The sequence below is a fragment of the Mytilinidion resinicola genome, assembly GCF_010093595.1.
Source record: "Mytilinidion resinicola strain CBS 304.34 unplaced genomic scaffold BDZ99scaffold_2, whole genome shotgun sequence".
Classification (NCBI taxonomy): Eukaryota; Fungi; Ascomycota; class Dothideomycetes; order Mytilinidiales; family Mytilinidiaceae; genus Mytilinidion; species Mytilinidion resinicola.
The window spans coordinates 1,543,660-1,563,541 of NW_022985438.1; the positions used below are offsets into that span (position 1 = coordinate 1,543,660).

Genomic DNA, 19,882 nt, shown 5'->3' on the forward strand with positions numbered 1-19,882 from the left:
TCGAGTACTTGTTCTGGAAAAGATCAAACGGGAAGGGATGTGAAGGTATGAGGTATGATACATGAGTGGGTCTTGTTGGTTTTGGATTCTGTTTTATAGCAGTCATGTTTATTCAGCGTTAGAGGTTTGGTTATGGGCGCGGGCAGCATATCTAGGAGCACAAAGCGGGGTTCACACGCATTTGGGCTTTTATGGTTGCTGGTAGTGTAGGAATAGAGTAAGAAGAATCTTTTCTTTTTGTATCTATTCTCGTTTCCAAATCCTCTGTTTTTACACTCTGAACTCTCTCATTTAATATGTAAGATGTTTGGTGACGTTGTTAGGTGAGATGGTGTAGGTGACGTCAGGGGGGGCTCTGAGTTACTCTTCTTTCACCTCAAGTCTGGCTGTGGTGAGCGAGATCGAGAGAGGCGAGTCCGGAGAGGAGGCATGCGTCGGGAAAGGTGAGGTGGGAGAGCTTTGTTACCATCACATGAGACCCCCCATCCTCTCATCTACATATTCTGTCTTATTTCCCAAATCCCCAATTAACTCGAACAGCAGGTCGGTAGGCGTACCAAGTCGGCGTCCCGTTACCTCTTAGGGACCCCGCACCCCAACAACAACCTGCAGGGGCCTGGGTTCGAACCCGGCCCTTGTCAGGACTCGACATTATGGCTGTTTCCTATAGATTCGACTGAAAAGTCGCGTGGAAACGTAAGACCATCGTCGCGAACGGAGTAAACCGCCCGGGGTTTCTACACTCTCCCTCGAGGAGAGTGGTCTTTTGCTTCGGGGATGATCTTTTTTGTTTATTATATATACTGTGGGCTGGTTTCATCTTGTGTTTGTTTGGAGGGATAGGAGGGTGTAATTTTTTTTTCTCTTAATCTGAGAATGAATAATACGGGTCTGAACGTTTAGAAGTTCACTGCTTGCTAGTTTCCAAGTGGCGCAGAACCGTCTTCGCGCTCACCCACTTGCTCACTTAAGGGCTCCTTGGCACGGGTTTTATGGAGGCTTGAGCACCTAGGGTCGGTGTTCGCAGGACGGGTCAAAATCTTGCAAAGAATCTATTTCGCGATGTGATCTTTTTTAAGATAACTTGAGTAAGAATAGTACAAAGGATTGGGGTTATATAAGAAGATGGTATAGTTGAGGTAGACCTTAAACACAGCATGGTAACGGGAAGGCGTACCAGGAAATTTATATACATTTTAATCTCCATCCCGTAAAGAGTTCGTATGCACGCCGTCAGCTCCACGGCTAATACATGTACAAGATAGTTCAGGCTATATCGCATGCTAGAAGCAAAATTTAGTATCCAGTGCTGGATGAAATCTCCAAGTCATCGCCTAGCCCCAAGTTGTTCACGAGTTCCCAGAAATTGACTTCGGCTCGCCCGTGAGTCTGCCCTCTCCTGCTGACTCCATCCTTTGCAAATCCCACTCCGTTCTTAACATCCGACACGATCTGGCGAGCTCGCTCCCAATCGCCAGCTCGAGTTAACGCCGTAACAATGGACATGAGAGCGCTCCACGATGGGTTCTTCCCTTCCCTGGACATCCTCGTCAGCACGGTAATCATCTTGCCGATCTCATCGCAACGAGCGTAGCCTTCGATCATGCGATCGTACAAGGTCCTGTCCGTGATGCTGCCTGGAGTGTTGATGATTGTGTTCCATAAGGAGTCCACTGCTTCGATGGCAGGAGGGTCCTGATCGAAGTAGTGGGTGATGAGACTGGTATATATTTGCGCAGATGGAATTATGGATCGCTGAGCCATGTGATCCAGGACTGCCCGGGAGGCAATGACATTGCTGTGCCTCTTCAACAGTTGATCGATGATGGTGGAATAGAGGACCGTATTTGGCGTGAGACCGTTAGCTTCGATGTTCTCTAGGAAGTCGATCATGGATTGTCGTTGTTCATCTTCCGAGAGGTCGCCACGCGTGGTTTTCAATGTGTCGTTTATGAGGATAGTGTATGTGGCAATGTCGGGGGCAATCTGGTCAGCCTTCATAGAAGCAATAATCTTCGAGACCATGCTTGCATTGCCTTCCTGCAATGCCTGGCGAAGGAGGACATTATAAGTGATATTGTCAGCTTTAATTTCAAACGATGAGGCCCATCTGAGAACCGTTTCCATCGCATCTCTTTTCCGCTTGGGCGGTACTGGTAGATGTGCCAAAGCAGTCAACACCGCGTTAATACTCGCAGTATCTGGCTTGGGTGGATTCGCACGTTTTTCAGCGCCTTTGATTTTGCTCTTTGTTTTCGTTGGTTTCCCAACATTCTGCGCGTCCTTCCATGCTTTGCCCATTTCGCTCAACGCAGTCAGACCTTCATCACGTGCCCCCATGGAGATCAACCCAAAGAGGCGCGCGTTCCAAGCAGCATTGTCAGGCTGAACACCAGAAGCAATCATGCGTGCCCAAATTTGCTCGAGGCCATTCAAATCCCTACCCTTTTGACACCCCGCAAGCATGGCAGTCCACGTAATTACGGTTGGTTTTGTCCCGTTAGAGATCATTTCGTTCCAGGCCGCCATAGCGAGGTCGGCTCTCTTAATTTCCATGAGGCCGGACAACAGAGCATCATAGATTTTGCTGGGAATAAGGAATCCTCTCTTGGAGTTGGGGACGGCGAAGACCGAACGAGCTTCCTCCCAAAGATTGATGATAATTCTCATATCTTGTCTTTCAAATGCTCTCGCTAGTCGCTTTATCAAAAAATCCATCAACTCCTCCGCCACGCGAGGGTCTTGTGTTGTTGGCATTGCCGAGGCAAATCGCTTTGCGCCAATCACTTTTAGAGCTCGAGTAGGAATGGACTCAACTGCTTCTTGCAGAAAGTCTGTAGACTCTTGAGAAAGTATATCGGCGTCTTTCATGTTCCTGATTTCTTGGGAGAATCGCGCCATATTGGCCCCGGGTATGATATGCGCTACAAACCGCACGAACGGAAAAGCTTCTGTCCGGAGGCTTTGGGGAATGCCGGCAGCGTATTCTCTGCGAGTGAAAAAGAGAAAAGTAATTAAAATAGGGAGACCGATAGCTGGAGTCATGTCGTATTTAGTTACAAACTTGTCGAGGCGTTCTTCGAATTTTGGACTCAGGTGACTTCCTGTAGTGACCCTGTCGAGTTGTGAGAGATGTGGTAGACAGGACCACTGGTTGGAGTGCCGGGGAACTGCTGGTAGTTGCGAAGGGTCGAGTGTGTTGGACACATGCTGACCAGGTCTGAACTGTTCCCTTTCCGCTATTGAGACTAGCTCCGGGCTTTTAGAACTGAACTTCATAAAGAATTCGCGCCAAAGGTCCACGAGTTGGCCCAGAATAATTGGCTGGTCCTCAACAGCAGTGCCCACGGTTGATTGTCCGAGCGTATGAGAAACAAGCGGCCACAATGAGGCTGGCCAGAATTCGTTGCGCATGATTCCCACCTCCTCGAATTTCCGGATTACGGCGAGAGGCGGTGGGCATCTACTAGACCAAGGGGCCGAGCACCACTCCGTGATGAGAGCTTTTAGGAGTTGCCGAAAGACCTTACCGCCAGCCAGTAAGTGGACATCCTTCGGATGTGGATCGACCAGAGCAGGGGAGCCTTGGAAGAAGTTCTCGAGGAAATAAGCCCAAGTATCCGAAGGGCGTGACCCCGGTCTCTCCAGCAGCTTTGTCAGATGGGTTGCACTGTCGACGGCGACCTCCACATGTCGGATTGTTGGACCAATGCGTGTATCAGGTTCGGCAGTCTCTTCCCCCTCGGGTATATCGAGGTCTTCCGAAAGACGTTTCGAGTATCGGCCTCGCCCACCGCGGTCGCCAGGAGAACGCCCCGGAAAAAGGTCTGGGAAAAGCAGCTCGAAGGGTTTGGTGTCACTCGGCTTCTTCTCGAGAGGGGCTTCTTGCGGAAATAGGGAGGGGATAGAGGCATTGAGATCGGAAGCTTCTTCGCTCTGTTTTTGGGCATCGTTCGGGGGAGGCGGAGGTCCCGGATTTGCAAAGGAGAGAAAGGTTCGTTTCGAGTGCCATTGCGGTTGATGCAGGTGGGCTGCGCGTCGGGCAAGGCGGTGGCGACATCCTGTGCAGACGTATGAGGCACTCATGGCCCCTGAAACGCCGCGGGGTTGGGCGTTCGAGAGATGCAGCTGGCAGAATGTCGCGATAGAGCTGTGGTGTTGACCGCTGGGACGCCACGCTAGGCCATATGGAGCAGCCCGAGGCGCACGTGGGGCCGGCCGCTAGTGACGCATCACCAACGACCTCGAACTTTCTTTTCACCATTAGTTACGCCTTCACCGTACAAAGGCATTGCTAGGTCAAAGAGCCCTCCAAATGACTACCCTCATTCCCCGAGAGCCATATACCGAGGAAGAGCTCACCCGCTTGTATCCAAAGCATCTCAAGCTCCGGCTTGTACAAGTTGTAAGACAACGTGACAATGTTAATACGCGATCTCCTGGCTAAAATTGTGTATCATAGCTTCTACGTCATGGTAACGTCTGTTTGTACATTTACTGAGGCAATTGGCTCACATAGTAAGGCGAACGCACGCCAGTCTCAGCACGGTTCCAAAATGCTGGCCTAGCACCAAGTATGTACATCAGCTCCAGCCATAATGATTCGGGATCTCACCACGAACCAACCTCAGACTGGCCCTACTGCAATGCTGCAAGACAGCTCAAGGCCTCCATCTTAGCCACACCTGATCTGACTAAATGGGACGGACTCACGTACCGCCGGCGTATAGAGAAGTTCGGCGACGACGACGGACCTGTTGTTGCGACAGGGCCAAGTGGCGAGTTCGACAGCATCTGGTAGGCTCTGATCTTTGATTTGTTCTCTGAGTGTACTAATCCAATGACAGTAAGCCTGGAGAATTGACAGATGTTGGTCGTCAGACGACCCTTGCGCTTGGACGGCGGTTAAGACATCTATATGTTGACCAGCTAGGCTTCATGCCAAAACTCATTTCTGACTCGGATATGATATATTTGCGAGCTACGCCAATTCCTAGGGCGCTAGAATCCTTGCAGCAAGCATTTTGGGGAATGTATCCCCCATCAGCGCGAACAGCAGATTTTCCCTCCCCCACAATTCTTACGCGGGCTCCGCAAGACGAGACCTTATACCCCAATGACGGCAATTGCAGACGATATGCCCATCTTTCGCGAGCATTTGCTCAAAGGGCCGCTGACCACTGGAATGAGTCCGATGACATGGAGTATTTGAACAAGATCTTCGCCAAGTGGATGCCAGACGGTAAAGTGGCCGTAGACTCACATCCTCGACTCTCTGGGCTCATGGATACCATAAATGCAACGTTAGCACATGGGCCCGCAACGCGTCTACCCAAGGAATTTTATGATTCGAAAGCTCGTGCGATCATTGACAAAATCGGGGTAGAGGAATGGTACGCTGGCTATCTAGAGTCCGCAGAATATCGCATGCTTGGCGTGGGCGCCTTAGCAGGCGACATTGTTACTCGTATGACGGGAAGCGTGGAGCAAAACGGGACCGATGGCTTGATAGCGGTCGGCGGTGAAAATGGACGTCTTGGCACAGGGCGTGGAGGCGAGAAGGACATCAAACTTGCGCTTTCAGGATGCCATGATACTACTCTCGCTAGCCTGCTCTCTGCCCTGGGCGCATTCGAGGGCGAGAAGTGGCCACCATTTACTAGTCATATCGCCTTCGAGTTATTCACGGATGGGAAAACTACACGCGACAACCCTAGCGGCGCAGATTCATTAACACCACTGAGCTCGCAAGGCTGGTTGTCATCGGTGTTTAGGCTCAGGGACTCCATCAATAGGCACGCTTCAAAACCTGAGGCCATTGCTCGGAAGCCCATAGACGAGCTCAATGACGAGCAGAAGAAGATTCTACGAGATCATTACGTCCGCATCCGCTATAATGACAAGATCATGCAAGTTCCCGGATGCAAGGCCGAAGGGAAACATCTCGAAGGAGACACTAGCTTCTGTACCCTCGTAAGTGTAACTCTCATCCGCTTGCACATATGAGAAGAGGCCCTCGTCTAACCCGCGTGTAGGAAGCGTTCAAGTCTATCGTAGACAAGTTTACGCCTAAAAACTGGAAGCATACCTGTGCTTCCAATTTAGACTCACCAGCATTCCCCACTCGACCGGAGCCTGCAGGCTACTAATTCATACATAGATGTTCATATGATACCTCTAGAGTAGGCAGGATCTAGGCATCCGCCCCATGGACTTCAGGGCGTTCTAATTTATGCAAATAGGTATAAAATCAATTTGGACTGCTATGCCTCTTAGTGATACTCCATTTTCTTTTTCTTTTATAGTGTAGGTAGTAGCCTCGCGTTACAGTGTTGAGGAGATAGAAAATGTGCCTGTCAGATAACAAAATTGTTAGCAGATGGGAAAGCTATTTGGAAGTGTTTCTGGAGAACTAGGTGGATTTTACCGTATGCTTGACACTACTAGAAGCGTTCCATCATTTCCGAACGTAAAGCTTTGTCCTGAGGCCCGGTCTCAGCTCTAGGGTTTCTAAGGTGTTGACGTTGTGAGGCTTCCTGAAGCGCTCCTGGCCGTGTCAGGCGGGTGGACGGGAAGGCACGTCGATTTCCGGTGCAGGCTTTAGCGTCCACCCTTCTTTCTAAGTGAGGGCATCTTTCCTACGACTTCAAAATACTCTGCACTTCATCTTCTCCATCTACTTTTCCATCGGCTTTCTTCCCTTTGCCATCGACTTTCATCCCATTGAACTGCACAATTACCTCTGCAGCTCCGATGTCGTATCTACAGACCTTTGGGAGCATCCCTTTGGACAGCTTCTATCCAGCTGGTACGCGGCCTCAGCCTCGACCAGGTCTTCTGTCAGAGACCCCAGGCGCTTTGTTGCCATCCCAACTCACGCCAATGACCGTGACAGAGGACCTTTCCATTTCCCGTCTCACGGCTATTGCAACATGGATCCGCGATCACCTTGACCCTCGGATCGCACGCGAAGGCGCTGATATCCTGAAATCAGAAGACGTCTTGATCCTACACGACATCTTCATCGCTCTGCAACACACTGAACTGAGTGCCAATACTCTGCGGGCAACGAGGATCCACAAGGCGATCCTGGAGATTTCAGGAAAGGCGACACGTTGGCCGGGTCGGCTAGCTGACGAATGCGACAAGATTCTTGCGCTTTGGAGACGGAGGTTTGGCCCACTGGAGGGATTGCGGCCATTTCTTTATAGCAAAGGAGGAAGGCTAGACGGCATTGCCAGTGTGACTGAGACATCGAGGGGTGTGAGTGCCGGATCCCATTCGCGTCATTCTCCAACCTTTCGCTAATCTCCGAGTCAGGCCGTGTTGAAAAGATGGATGGAAGATGTGCCAGACCTTGTCGCGCCTGAGCAGTCCAGACGGGTTGGAGATTTGGGATTCCAGCCTGGCGAGTATGTCTGAGTTTGCTTCTATCGTAGGTGCTTTTCACAAACTAACGCACTTTAGTTGGTGGCTCAACTCTCTGTTTGCATTCCGCGCTGGCATCATCAATCTTGAGACGACCGAGGGCGGCATCTGTTTCGATTCCCAAGGAGCGTATGCCATTCTTCTCCGAGACTCTGATGAAGTTGATGGAAGTTCTCCCTCGGCTTTTATATACCGCTGCAGGACGAACAATCCAGGTCGTTTCCGCCTGACGTCTGCGGACTACAAGAGTCGCTATCCAGTGAGGGTGCTACGCAGTCACAACCTCACGAGCTTATGGGCTCCCCGGGCTGGGGTCCGATATGATGGCCTGTTAGTGACTTTAATCCTCCCTCGCTCACATTTCCCGCTAGCATCACGAAATTATGCTGAAATTTGCAGTCACAAAATTTCAGGTTGGACGATCCGCGCGGCCACAGCCACGGAAGCTGCGAAGTCAGCCTTCGCACTTGGTGAGCTCTTATTTGATGTCAAATTTGAGCGCGTGGAAGAAGGTCAGAAGTCAATGCAGGAGGCCTTAAAGTATCCGTCCGCCGCAGATATCGATGACTACGCAGAGTTCAAACAACTTCGCCGCCTTCTTCGACGCCCATCACACGAGGACTCGGTAATCGAAGATGTAGGCTTGGGAATGGATATCGAAGCGCCTCTCGAAACATCACCCATACCCGACGGTCTAGAGCTCGCCAGTGCGACTCCACTGGTTCCCGCAAGCGTTGTCCGTGCCGAGTCCATGACAAGTATGAACAACACAACTAAGAGCGCTGTTCTATCTCAGACTCCAACCTTTGGCCAAAACACTCCCCAGAGCGTAATCTCACGCTCCTTTACAGAACACAGTCTCAAGGCCACCGACGAGCCTTCCCGCCGACCGTCTCCTGCACGCCTAACTACATCGAGTTCATTCCATCTACCATCGCCCAAAGCTATAAGTACTGCATTATTACGACATCCAGGGAATGATATTCCACTCGCTGAGGACCAGGTTTCGATTCTGGCTATTCCGGGCTCGAGCGGTACACACACAGCGACCAACAGTCAGAAGTCGTCTCCAACCTCTGAACCCATCCGAGATGCACATGCTACTCAGGCCCGAAATGCGGCACAAAGTCTGCATTCAAATTCGGGTAGAGCCTCTCCAAGTGTTGCGCTCAAAAAGCCAGAAAACCCGGCCAAGGCATACGTGGAGTCTACTGGCCTGCCTCTTACAGAGGTAGCCCCGTGGGCTGATCTGGAGCCCCAGCCAAGTGTTGACCGGTCTGTATTACTTCACGCCAGAGCTCGAAGAAGCACCAGCACATCACGACCGCATGAAGTCGTACCTCGGGTTGATACGGCCTCGCCAGGAAAGGGTCCATTTGCATCTCCACCATCACGGCCACACAGCTCTCTGCAAGGTTCCCTTAGCAGCCCAGCATCTGGACATAGCGGCGTCGAAACTCAACTTCAAGGCTCTACGCTCACCAATACCCAGCGTGAAGAGCGGCGGGCTCGGAGAAGAAAACAAGACAAGAAAAGAGCAGATGAAGAGTATTCGAGAAGCGAAGAGAGGCGGCAGCAAGGGCTGCCTCGACTGAGCATGAACCTTTTCAACCGGAAGGGCAACATAGGCCGACTTCTGGACGGCAGCACCGACTCCGCAAAAGATGCATCGCCTCTCCCCTTCGGATTTTCTCCCATTCGTCGGAGACTGTCTCCGATCACAGATCAGGAATGGAATACCGTACTCAACTCTGCACCGAAAATTCCTCCCCGCATAGAACTACAGCCAACAAAGCTCGAAGACAATATCGTATCGCCATGCGCGCTCCCGCCCGCCAAAATTGGCAACAAGTCGCGGTCCTCCGAGCATGTCTTTGCGTCTGTTATGCCTGCCTCATCTTACCGTCCGGCACCTTCAGAAGCGCTGCGAAACGACGAAATTTCCGATCTCGACGGGGCCGCAGCCGTTGAGGCGCCCAATACAAGCTCTCTCAAACTCACCGGTGGTCATATTGAAGACGACGACAAGGCGTCCAGGCGCTCCTCCCAGGTCATCAAAGCAGAACAGAAAGTGAAGGTACTTGAAGCTCTCCTAGAATTTCAAGCGATCAAAAACTGGTTCACGAACGCCTACACTGATGGCTCGAACTCACATGATAATCCGCCCATATCTGCCTCCCTCTCTGACCTTGGCCAGAAACGTACACTGCCGTCCTCAATGGCCCTGGGCCATGCTCTCAGACCCAGCGGTCGCGAGTCGTCACATACTTCCCGTGGCTCAAGTGGTGATGGGGCGCCTTTGAGTCTCCTGACGCATGCGAAAACACAAGGAGAGAAGGCGGCCAAAAAGGAGAAAGACATGGCGGCGTTAAAGAGGTGGCAACGGGATGAGAGGGATCAGGCCTATGAAGAGGCGGCCATGAGACAAAAGCCGGTGAGGGGCATGATGAGAGAGGACAGCCCTGATCGACAGGACATAGAGGGGAGGGTAATGTTCACGGATCCGTTTAAAGAGGCAATAGGCATAAGTGGCGATGCTGATGTGGGTAAGGCTCAGAAGGAGGAGCGCGGCCTGATGGGTTTGGGAGATGGTGAGCGCATGAAGAGGATGTGGAAGACCCCGAGCGAGGATAGTGCGTCGAGGGAGCAGACTAAGAGAGCGTGGAAGAAGCCGAGTGAGGATATCACGCCGGGAGAGCGGATTGAGTGGAAGGGGTTGTTTGAAACTGGAAATTGAGTAAGTTTTACGGTGTTTATGATTGTGGATATCGACTTATGACGGGTTTCGAAGGATTGTATAGGTCATCAGCACAAACCACTCAGTTAGCATGATTAGAGTATAGGACAGCTCGACTAAGAGAGCGTATATGATAACTTCTGCGCATACATCTTGCCATTGTCATAGGTGTTCTAGCGGGCCGTCAGAGATACAGGCGTAATGTCAAATCTTCGAAAGTACAAATTAGACTAGCCTCCGTACGAGTCCATTCTTATAACGAAGCCATTTTGAAATCGTACCAATAGTGATAAGAATCACAATACCAGACATTTGAGTCAGAAGTTGGCACTGCCATCCCCTTCGTTTCAGTCTCAACGTGCTTAGCTACTTCTATCTCCTTGCCACTGCTTGAGGCACCTCGAGAAATTGCCAGATACCAGGATGAGCTGTCAATGTTCTGGAACGCGAATCAGATCGATGTCTCTGATATCTTCAGCACTGCGCGGAATCTGGGCTTCCCCAAGGTCATATCTTCCATGGCCTGATTAATCTCCTCCAGAGGATATGATTCGACCATGCAGTCAACCCCATGATTCTCGCAGAATTCCAAAGCTTCTTCAGAGTCGATACTATGCCCGCTAGGCCAGCCATGAACAGAGAGGCCCTTGAAAAGCATCGGCAAAGTATTGAAGGTGACCTCACCAGCAGCTAGAGCAACTCAAATCAGCATCCAATCAACCCGCATAACCATAAGACTCAGACTCACCACCCAGTATCAACAACTTCCCCCCATGCATCAAACCCCCTAACAACGGCGCAATAACGCTCCCACTTGGCGCCGTCGTCAATATCAACGCCGCACCTCCGAGTTCCTGCAACTCCACCACTCCCCCACTCTCACTCTTGTGCGTATCAATATAATGGCTAGCACCCAACTGCCTCGCAAACGCCTCTTTCTCCGGCCCCCGACTCAACACCGCCACCTGGTACCCCATCTTCGCCGCATACTGGATCGCCAGATGTCCAAGCCCACCAATCCCCTGCACGGCTACCAAGCTCCCCGGTCCAATCTGCATTTTCCGCAGGCCGTTGAAAACAGTCACGCCTGCACAGAGCACGGGGCAGTACTTCACCGGATCGAGGGCTTCAGGGACATGAACCACGGCTTCACGGCGCAGGAGGACGTACTCTGCGAACCCGCCGTCGCGCGAGACGCCGTTGACGGCCTCGGTGGTGCACATTTGGAAGACGCCGTGTCTGCACTGGCGGCAGAAGCCGCAGTGGCCGCCGTGCCAGGGGGCGCCGACGCGCTGGCCGAGCGTGAAGTGGTCTTCGCCCTGCGGGATGGCGGCGACGGTGCCGATGGTTTCATGGCCGAGGACGAGAGGGAGGGGGATGGGGAAATGGGCGTGCTGGACTTCGTGGTCGCCGGCGCACACGCCGGTGGCTATGACTTTGACGAGGATTTCGCCGGGGGAGGGGAGCTTGAGGGGGAGGTCTTTGATGACGAAGGGGGAGCCGATGGTTTCGAGGACGGCCGCGCGGTAGGTAGTGGGGAGGGACATGGTGGTGTAGAAGGGGGATATATGTTATAGTTTGTGGTAGACTGGAATTGGGTTCAATTATCTAAGTTTCGAGGGAAGATGCAATAGGAGAACCTCAAGAATAAATATACTCTGAAAAGCTGTTCGAAAAGCCGATATCTCCGAAGTATTCTTTTGAGTCGCCTTTCCGGTGTCTCGGTAAACCGATTCCACCAGCGGAGCTACTCATTGGTTCTTGTCTAGATTCGGGACACGGAAACGCTCTCGAGATAACTTACATGCTGTTAGTCTATAGAAGCGTAAGTAATAACACCTGTACAGACAGTTTAGCGGCGGTTGAGTAATCTTTTACGCTTGGCAAAGGAGATATATGACATCGTACCACAATTGCGTTCAGAATGATATTAACGTACAAGAACCTGTTTCACATCGGATTAGTGAACTACCCTTCTCGTCCGGCGCAGACTTTGGATTGCTAGAGGCTGCACGGAGATATGTCTGTAGCAGTGATTTCCCTTTTACCCCTATTTCACCGGTATCGCCATAATACTATCTCGATGATCCCTAGTATGCTTACTGCTTAATGCCGGTAACGCCGCGCAAGACGGGGTCAGTCGTGCTTTCTATACTCAATCCCTGCTGAAAATACCGGGGAAGAGTGACAGACTCTGTTTAATCAATGGCCCTCTCGAAAGGATGATCGGAATACCGAGTGGAGTGGTACTCGATCACGTGATCGCAAGTGATGTGAGTGAGCGAAGGAAGCGAAGGCTAAACCGCGACTACCACCTCTAGTAAAGAATAACCTTTCTTTCCTGCATTTCTCGTAGAGGTCGCTAAACTTACAGTATTTGAAATCTGTTCTAGGATAGGAGCCTGATGCGTCGCGTTCTTTGGGCGTTCATGGACTGCTCAGTCCTGTAAAATCTTAGCAATAGAGAAAGTTCTTAGAACGACTAACAGAGCTGTTCAAGATAGCACAGGGATAGGAAAAATATATGTGTAAATTCGGTTGCCGCTGCCTGGGATTAGCTCGTACAGTGCCCAAGTTCCGAAGGAAGCTTCAGCCAGCTGATGTCCCTATTGTGTAGTGGTATGATTGATCCAGATCTGTTAAAAGGGGATGACTACTCCAGACAGCGCCGGAGAGTTATACAAAGAATTATGTCCTGATAATGTTCGTTGCCTCCACATGAACAAGCCATCTGGAAGGTATACAGCGATCAAGGAGGACATGGTGAAAGACCTTTGGTGGTTCAGTGTTGGTCCTCGGCAACACATGCCTGCACTTTAGTTCCCCAGCCACCGCGACCCGTGGACAACAAACCATCCCTCATCATCACATCGCCCGCCTCCTGACCTACCATCCCCTGCAAGCACTGTCCACGCCGCTCGCAATCATTCAGAGACGGCGGAGGAGAGAAGAATGTGAAGCTCGCCACCATGTCCTTCTCATACGACCGCTACGACCGCCGCCAGTCCTCGAGCCGCCGCACCACCTTCGGCTACTGGGTGCCCCTTGTGTTCACCGTCACCGTCGCAACCGCTGGAGTCGCCGCCTGGATCTGGAGCCAGCGCGAGGAGGACGAGGATGAATCAGATGATGCCGACCTGAGTTATGGCGAAGATGGGGACAGATCGCAACCAATTCCTGGGCCACGAGACGTGGCGGGCTCAGTCCCGCAGGGCGTCGCGCACGAAGAGGAGGGCTTTCTAGGACGCGTCCAGGGCGCAATACGGCGTACACCGAGTCCGCAGCAGGCGTTTGATCTGGTCAGCAAGAAGGCCGTCGCCGGCGTCGCGGCAGCGGGCGCAGCTATGGGCGGGGTGTTGTCGTCGATTCGCGAGGAGGACAAAGACGCTTTCGATGAGTCTTCGCGATGGTCTGAGGAACAGCTCATTCGGCGAAGCGTTGAGGCACAGTCTTCTCAGAGTGCGTCTGCTGTCGCGACCCATACATCCTCTTTCGGCGCATCGGTGCGTGGAGGACCGCAAGCAGCTGGCGCGCGAAGGAAAACCGTGGTTATTGTGGTGTCTGCTGAAGCTACACTCGAAAACATGCATGATGAGGACGAGCAAGGCGCATATCACACTGAGCATGCCGTAAGCTACCATCACACCCCTCTGTTTCTCGCAAGGCTCGCTCAACTAACGATCTGCAGTCCATTCTCTCTCACATCCCTGAAATAGACGCTTCAAAGGCCCGTGTCTTCGTTCTTATCTACTCCCCATCCCTAAGTGCCCAGCCTACGGGGTCGTCCAGCTCCTACGCCGCTCCTCCGTCCCTTGGATCCTCCTACTCGGCTCTCTCTACTCCCGCCGTAACCCCCGGTGAGGAACTCACACAAATCGCACCTCACCCCGAATCACCCTACACGCCCGCTCAGACCGCCACTACTCCCGCTCTCTCGGCCCGCGATTCGGACAACTCTCTCTGGAACAGCCTCCACGTTCAAGCCCTCCGCCTCGTCGAGAACCCAACCATGGTCATGCCTTTTACGACTCCGACTGGGCACGTACATATGCTGCGGCACCTGGCGCCTGACGTTGTCTACATAGTAGATGCGCTCAGCGGGGAAAATGGCGCCAATGTCGAGCAGATCAAGTCGTGGGTTGGGCAAGTTATCGTGGTTGTGGGTGCTGATGGCGCGGGCTTGGGAGGACTGGTGGATACGGATGACGAGGGCACCGGTGGCGAGGGGAAGGCTTACTCCCGGGGACACAAATGGTGGGAGAGCGCTGAGATGGTTGGGCTTGGAAAGGGTGTTGAGGTTGTGGACGGCGCACGAATCCGTGAAGACGTCGAAAAGAGGGTTGGTGGCAGGGATTAAGGCATTGGACAAGGGCCTTTTTGCTGCAATTTCCGCATTAAACCTCGCAGACCGTGGATCGGAAGTATGCTTTGGACGCGTTATGACGGATGGCTGGTTGGGAAGCGATTGGCTACTTGTACTTCAGTTGCGTATATATCTTTGAATCAAGTCCATTACCAAACAGGCCCGGAGCCACGGACGACACTGCAAAAGATGCGTTTTACTAATCTGACCAGGCTACGATATCGCTAGAACTACCCCACAAGAGAGCTCTCTATTCTCACTAGCCACACCTCCGTACGATATCTTCGTGTTTATCATGATACCTGGCAGGGCGTTCCTTTACAATAATACACGTCGTTTCTTTGTCGTTGACAATGTCATTGTACACCGCACCTTCACTTTCCACAACATGCCAACAAACTCCCTCACGATATCCCTTTTCTATGCGTGAAACTCATCCTATCGTTACTTCGTCTTCATATGACATCCCCTTCATATCGTAGTCACTAACCGTCGTTCGAAAAGAGGATATCACCAATATTCACCGCTAAAGACGAGAAAAGAAGCCTTGTTTATATTTGAACATAAACATATTACTTAGTCGGCGACTATAGAAATGGGGTGGATCTGCTGTGTCTGTCGCACACGTAACTCTTGCAGAGAAGGTCCACGGTGTAGTGAGTGTGACCATTATCCATGTTGGGCGTGTGGCCACTTTAGGAGGGCAGCTTCTTCAGGGACAAGCTACCTAGTGTCCTCGGATGGAACTGAGCATACGGGCCATCGGCGCCATGGGCCTGGTAATCAGAGCTGAGTGCTTTATGGAGTAGTGTTCTTGCTAGGAAAGGGAAGTATGGGGTGGATAGAAATTTGGACGTCGAGTTCCAGTCGTCTTGCAGCGTTTCCTTTTCTCCTGATCTAGTCTTGCTTGTCCCTGGCGATCGATTAGATTTATGAGCCGTGGCATTGTCCCATACTTGCAATCTATTCAGAGCCCGTACCTAAATTTGGGCAAGTTTACTTTTATAAGGAATGAATGCCCTACCATGCTCTTCTCTTTGCGACTTACGATACAAGCATCACCGTCTGACATTGTGCGAGTGCTAGATGACTGACCTCATGGCAACCGTGCTAAGCCTTATGCTCGAAGGAAGTGTGTGGGTATCACGTGATGTTCGGATGCCTGCTCTGGGGAACGTTAAGCGCATCACCCATTTCAGCCTCATGCGCAACTGCGCTTCATCAACCACCACGCCAAGACCGTCCGCAACGTTCATCGGTTCCTCTCGCAGACTTCTCAAGCACTGGACAACCTGTAGCCTCGCCCCGTAGAGCGCGATACGCCGGAACACCAAACGCGCGCGGCGCTGCCGTGTTGCGCATACCCCTCTGTAGCCAGCTGCGTCGTCACACACCCTTTCGCGAGCCGCCTTCCTTACGTCCTTCTATCTTACTTCTTCGCCCAGCATGTCGAGCGTTGTCACTGCTACACGGCCGTCGCAGGCCTTGCGCCAGCGTCGCGAGTCCCAGCGACCAGCTCTCGCGCGCACAAACACTTCGAAGGCTAACGCCATGGACCAGACGACTCTTGTGAAGGACGAGCCGAAACCTTACGGTAGTTTGGCTCTACATTCTAGCATGGGTCTCGGTGCTAACATTCATATAGTCATCGACCAAGCCTACATTCTTCGGAAGTTCAATGGCTGCCGCCCCTCTATGGCCATACACCTCTACAAGCAAAACTTTCGCATCAACGACTCCCAGGATCCCTTTTCGTATACTTCGCCCATGAAAGGGCTGTTGGAGCATTTGAAAAAGCGGACGATTCCTCATGATATACTGGAGGAGTTATACCAGTACAACGTACAGTTCTACGACGGTATGTCTAGTGCGCTCTTCTGGAAGGTGCCATTCTGACTTGTATATCTTAGGTTGCCTCATCATCGAAGTCCATAACCATGTATCAACTGCTGAAGTGGCCCGGCCTAGCAGCTCGACAGGTTCGTCTGGTGCCCAAGAGAAAGCCTTCTCTATCCACAACTACAACAACTTTATTACCCCGTCACCCTTTGTTCCATATCCCAAGAAGACCAAGCCAGCTCATCCGCGTCAAGATGGCCAAACTAAAGCTCACTCAGGCCCTGGGACTGAAACAGCGACTGGTGAGGCCGAGACGGATAAGGAGAACATGCCTGCGCCTGGTCAGCCTGCAAGTGCAACTCAGAAGCAGCCTACCAAGGGAACAGTGACCACCGTCGTCCTCTTCCCGACGCCATTGTCACATGATGCGGACATTCGAATGCTAGCCAACACTGCTGTGCCGGACATGCAGACATACAGGCGGAACCAATCGCTGGCATCCAGAGGCGGTGCAACTCCAACGATGGCTCACCCTCCTACTCCACTAACATCGGTGCCTCCAACTCCCTTGCTGCCTAGTGGCCGAAGCCCTAAACGGCAAAAAATGGTCCTGGACGAGACCAATGTCCACGAATTTGAATCCGATCTCATCATTGCAACGGCGCCAAAACTCTACCTTGGGCTGACAGGAAGTCTTGAAGAGTCGGTTGCTCTGATCGACAAGATGACACCCGCGCATTATAAGTGTCCGCCGCCAGCACCCAAGGTTCGGAAACGGACGACTGCAGAATTGGCTGCAGACGAAGCCGAGGCAGCGGACATGCAAAGATTTATGCTGGCTGGTGACGAAAGAAAAGCCAGTACATCTGGTGCGGCAACCAACGCCGATGAGGGTCAAGCTGGTTTACGTGGTGGAAATTCTTTTGAGCCTAGATTCTCTAGATTCAAGACTTTGGAGTCTATCAAAATGTTGCAGGAAGACAAACAGAGGCGCGACAAGGAAGAGGAGGCCAGGAAAGCTCAATTGAAAGCTCAGCAGCGAGCTGAAGCAGAAGCGCAGAAGAGACAGGCTGAAGTCAACGCGCGGCAGGATCAACAGAATCAACAGAATCAGCAAAACCAAGCTATCATGCAACAGCGCCGAGAGCAGATGCTTCAGCAACAGCAGGAGCAGCAACAGGCACAGCAAGCAAGGCTTTTACAACAGCAACAGCAGCAGGAAGCACACCGAGCTGCATCTCAAGCGCAACAGATGCCGAATGTTCCATCAGCACAGTTCAATCAAATGGCACATCAACAACCTCAGCACTCTTCGCCGGTTGTTCGCCAGCAGACTCCGCTTGCTTCATCTCCTGCTATGAATGCGCATAACATGGCGTCTCATGCCATGGCAAGTGCACCTATGGCGCCAACATCGTCAAGTCATGGAGCCGGTAGTCCTCCTAGGCCAGCTTCCGCAATCTCGCACCACCCGCTGCCAATGGCACGCAACATGAGCCAACAGCACAGCGGTCAAGGCGTCAGTCGCAACGGCACTCCGCAGATGGTTCAAGGTACTCCAATTATGAACGCAGCAATGCCGGCACGGAACATGACCCCACAGCCCAGAATGCAGGGCAGCCCGAATTCAGGTATGCAAGGGACGCCGACGATGATGCATACGCCTTCGGGCCAGCCCTATACGCCAGAGCAGATGCAATTGCTACAACGCCGCCAGCAAATGGCACGCATGAATGCCCAGCAGCAAGCTCAGATGACCGGCATGCAAGGCTCCCCCAACCCAAATATGGATATCCAGCAGATGGCTCTGATGCGCGCTCAGCAGCAAATCCAACAGCAAGGCGGCGTCCCTGCTGGTCAAGACCCACAACAATACCGCCAGAATCTCGCGCGTAGTATGTTGATCCAGCTCCAGGAACGCAACAAGGCTATGGCAGCCAGTTCGCCTCAGAACGGCGCCCAGATGCGACCCACTACGTCCCAACCAGGCGGCGTCCTGATCCCAGGTCTACCACCCAACTTTGCATCGCTCGATTCGGCCACGCTCCGCCAAGAATACGTGCGCCGCAAGCGCGGAATCCAGGAGCAGTTCGGCAACCAAGTCCCGCAAAATTACCTCAACCAGATGCGCCAGCTCGAAGGTATAATCCGCAACGCCGAGATGCGCGAAGGCCAGGCCAGCGTCGGCGGTGTTGGCGGTGGGCACCTCGGCGGACAGCCCAACGCCCAAGCTATGCACGCCATGGGCATTAACGTCGGGGCGGGAGCAAACTCGACGCAGCAGCAGATGCAGCAGGCAATGATGATGCGCCGCCAGCAGATGCAGCAGCAACAGCATCTCATTCGCATGCAGAACGCGCAGCACACACAGCAATTAGGACAGCAGCAGCAACAGGGCGGCGGGCAGATGAACATGGGCGGCATGGGCAACAATATGAATGCCATGATTAACGGCGGCAGTATGGGCGGCGGTATGGGTGGCGGTATGGGCGGTATGGGCATGGGACAGATGAACATGGGCCAGATGGGCGGGATGCAGGGGATGCAGGGAATGCAGGGAATGCAGGGAATGCAGGGAATGCAGGGGATGGGCATGGGAGCAGCGAACGGCAGCGGCATGTCGATGCAACAAATGCAGCAGATGCGCATGCATCAGGCGTTGGCACGACAGCAGCAGCAGCAGAGGCCTCAGCCCGGGCAGGATGGAGGCATGGAGTGGAATGGCTAGCTAACGCGAAGACAAAGCTGGGAGAGTTTCGACGTTTCATCAGTCTTCAGCGCTACGGGTGGGAATGGTACTACGATTCGAATGATACCCCGGCGTCGTTCTTCTTTTCGGATCCCGGAGTTGCATGATATGAGGCGGAGTGCTGAGTAGCATTGGGAGGCGTTTTTGGTAGATACAAAGGCGAGAGTATCGCTTGCGGGCGGGCTACTTGTCCTGGGTGGTAGAGTCTGTTGCCGTTATTTCACTATCACTGGTGGTCCATTCGACGGGTTTTACATTACTCGAGTCGAGCGACTTAAAGTTTCTTCGTGGCTCTTTGAGGTCGCCATCCACCATATTCAAACCTGCACTGTAGCTTTTAGGAGTAGCCGCATTATTTCAAACCTCTTCACTTGCTTGACGCACTCCGAAGTTTACTAAGGACTTAGTATTGGGTACGCCCTGACGTAGGCACGGCAGGAGCTCCTCAGCTCCTACAGCCCCCTACAGCTCCTTCACCTCCTCCAGATAGACGAATGACACAATACAAACAATCTTTTACTCACGCTCAACGCGTATGTCTGCTACACTGCCGCGACACTTGGAGGCCTCAAGGCGAGAGATACAGTGTCTTTATCATAAGCTCGCGCGTACCCCTTTCCCACTGCGTGCGGTTCCCTCACAGTATTTGAAGATCCAAACATGATGTAAAGCTTGACCGCCCGGAAATCCGAGCTGACTATCAAAGACTCTTGAATAGCTAGCTATCTAATACAAGGAAGCCTCGATAGGGGTGTTCAGCTACTAT

The 19,882-nt window shown here is 52.5% G+C and overlaps 6 protein-coding genes across 6 annotated transcripts; 4 read left to right on the forward strand and 2 right to left on the reverse strand.

The window, feature by feature from the left end:
* Positions 1 to 1,050: 1,050 nt before the first annotated feature.
* On the reverse strand, positions 1,051 to 3,741 carry BDZ99DRAFT_406663 (uncharacterized protein). Its single transcript, XM_033716456.1, has one exon. The coding sequence runs from the start codon at positions 3,412 to 3,414 to the stop codon at positions 1,297 to 1,299; it is 2,118 nt and encodes a 705-aa protein (XP_033583109.1). The 5' UTR covers positions 3,415 to 3,741; the 3' UTR covers positions 1,051 to 1,296.
* A 536-nt stretch (positions 3,742 to 4,277) lies between these two features.
* On the forward strand, positions 4,278 to 6,149 carry BDZ99DRAFT_542379 (phosphoglycerate mutase-like protein; the record flags this gene model as incomplete). Its single annotated transcript, XM_033726757.1, has 5 exons — positions 4,278 to 4,415; positions 4,524 to 4,574; positions 4,632 to 4,797; positions 4,848 to 5,973; positions 6,036 to 6,149. Exons 1-5 carry the CDS (start codon positions 4,316 to 4,318, stop codon positions 6,147 to 6,149), a joined length of 1,557 nt encoding a protein of 518 aa, XP_033583110.1. The 5' UTR covers positions 4,278 to 4,315.
* Positions 6,150 to 6,753: 604 nt separating this feature from the next.
* BDZ99DRAFT_542388 (uncharacterized protein) lies at positions 6,754 to 10,390 on the forward strand (the record flags this gene model as incomplete). Its single annotated transcript, XM_033726758.1, has 4 exons — positions 6,754 to 7,263; positions 7,321 to 7,412; positions 7,468 to 7,758; positions 7,828 to 10,390. 4 exons carry the CDS (start codon positions 6,754 to 6,756, stop codon positions 10,163 to 10,165), a joined length of 3,231 nt encoding a protein of 1,076 aa, XP_033583111.1. The 3' UTR covers positions 10,166 to 10,390.
* Positions 10,391 to 10,616: 226 nt separating this feature from the next.
* Positions 10,617 to 11,712, reverse strand: BDZ99DRAFT_514757 (alcohol dehydrogenase; the record flags this gene model as incomplete). Its single annotated transcript, XM_033724906.1, has 2 exons — positions 10,617 to 10,855; positions 10,914 to 11,712. 2 exons carry the CDS (start codon positions 11,710 to 11,712, stop codon positions 10,617 to 10,619), a joined length of 1,038 nt encoding a protein of 345 aa, XP_033583112.1.
* A 1,313-nt stretch (positions 11,713 to 13,025) lies between these two features.
* Positions 13,026 to 14,698, forward strand: BDZ99DRAFT_433111 (uncharacterized protein). Its single transcript, XM_033717380.1, has 2 exons — positions 13,026 to 13,794; positions 13,854 to 14,698. The coding sequence occupies exons 1-2, from the start codon at positions 13,135 to 13,137 to the stop codon at positions 14,520 to 14,522; spliced, it is 1,329 nt and encodes a 442-aa protein (XP_033583113.1). The 5' UTR covers positions 13,026 to 13,134; the 3' UTR covers positions 14,523 to 14,698.
* A 1,276-nt stretch (positions 14,699 to 15,974) lies between these two features.
* Positions 15,975 to 19,095, forward strand: BDZ99DRAFT_514759 (uncharacterized protein; the record flags this gene model as incomplete). Its single annotated transcript, XM_033724907.1, has 3 exons — positions 15,975 to 16,122; positions 16,174 to 16,386; positions 16,439 to 19,095. 3 exons carry the CDS (start codon positions 15,975 to 15,977, stop codon positions 19,093 to 19,095), a joined length of 3,018 nt encoding a protein of 1,005 aa, XP_033583114.1.
* Positions 19,096 to 19,882: the final 787 nt, after the last annotated feature.